Source organism: Sinocyclocheilus grahami, unplaced genomic scaffold, assembly GCF_001515645.1.
Source record: "Sinocyclocheilus grahami isolate Dianchi unplaced genomic scaffold, SAMN03320097.WGS_v1.1 scaffold12304.1, whole genome shotgun sequence".
NCBI lineage: Eukaryota > Metazoa > Chordata > Actinopteri > Cypriniformes > Cyprinidae > Sinocyclocheilus > Sinocyclocheilus grahami.
The window spans coordinates 1710-3143 of record NW_015514337.1 but is presented as its reverse complement, the minus strand read 5'-3'; the positions used below and the strand labels follow the sequence as shown (position 1 = coordinate 3143).

Genomic DNA, 1434 nt, shown 5'->3' with positions numbered 1-1434 from the left:
TAATTCATATACAAATTATTAAACAAATCAAGTGCTTTAACAAAGGTATATGCTTCACAGTTCTGTGAACGTTCAGCTGCAATTGCGAACATGCTTTGTAAGTGTATTTTGTTTTTAGAGTCGTCAAAATTAATTATGGTAATCGACTACAGTCAATTACAACTAACCTGGAATATTTCTATTTGCCTTTAAAAAAAAAAAAAAAAAAACTTTAATTTTAAATTATTTAACCTTTTTTTTGTTGTTGTTAAATTTAACTATGTTTATATGCGCCTCAAATTATGTTTAAGTTCTATATTCGGGTTGCAGCTGTATTTAAAATACAGTGTATTTATGCATACAGTAGGGATTTCTGCAATGCGGAAAATGCAGATGGAATCACAGAATCAAGTCATAAATATGGAATTTACAGTATAATGCAGAATGCCATGGAATTTGGCAAATTTTGGGTGAATAAATCACAAGTAGGCTGTAGAGTGAATTAAAACATAATATGGACTAGCGTCTGTGTTTATTAAAGTACAAAAAGTGTTTGAGCTGAAGTGGCTACAGCGATCTGTCATGCGAATATTAGACAGCATTGAAACTGTATTTATTGTTTGAATTTTCTGATAAAATGACATATATTGACATATTTGAAAGCTGAGACTTTTTCATACCAAAAGTAGCAAAAGCTTATTTATTGCACATCTTCAGAAAACAGACTTAAAGGTTGATCTTGGGATTTAAGAATCAATGTTGGTTCATCAAAGTGAAGATCTGTTCAAATCAATTAATCAGTATTGTCAACCTAGCCCTAGTTGATACACTTACTTGTAACACTTACTCCATTTTAACCTTGAAAATGAAGATTTGTGGTCACTTTGTTGTTTTTGTCAAACCAGTAAATGTTACTAAATTATTGAATGTAATTTTTATCAGCCTCCACACTGAAGGGCTACCCATGTACTGTGTGCAACATTGAGCTGAACTCCGTGGAGCAGTACCAAGCCCACATCAGCGGTTCCAAACACAAGAACCAGTGAGTATCTCATGCTGCTGCCCTCTTGAAAAGATTTCCTCATCTTATTGGCCGAATAATAATGTATTCCTCTATTTAACAGTGTCAAACTCAAGAAGGGGCCAAATGCATTTGCCGGCCCCCCTGAGAACTACCAGCCCGATTTCCTGTTTCCACCCAACCAGGAAGGACCAGAGGACGCAGGGGACTGGGACAGCTTCAACGTGGGCTATGAGTGAGAAGACGCTGTCAGCCGTCGCTGTCCTCTGCTCATTTGTGACAAGCTTCCTCTGTTTAGGCACAGGTCAATGTGTGTCTGCACTGTGCATCTCCTAATGCCAGCTTTTCACCACACTACATCTCTTTCGGTCTATTTTTGATGCTCTCACACACGGTTGAGGGACCACAATAGACTTCCACAGCATCCCCCCCCC

General features: G+C 37.4%; 1 protein-coding gene across 1 annotated transcript in view; it reads left to right on the top strand.

Annotated features, from left to right (window-relative positions):
- Positions 1–1428, top strand: part of LOC107578850 (zinc finger protein 346-like) — a 3123-nt gene extending 1695 nt beyond the window's left edge. Inside the window, 2 exon segments of the mRNA XM_016264755.1 lie at positions 896–1021; positions 1104–1428. Coding sequence (XP_016120241.1) covers positions 896–1021; positions 1104–1239 — 262 coding nt within the window. The 3' untranslated portion in view covers positions 1240–1428.
- Positions 1429–1434: the final 6 nt, after the last annotated feature.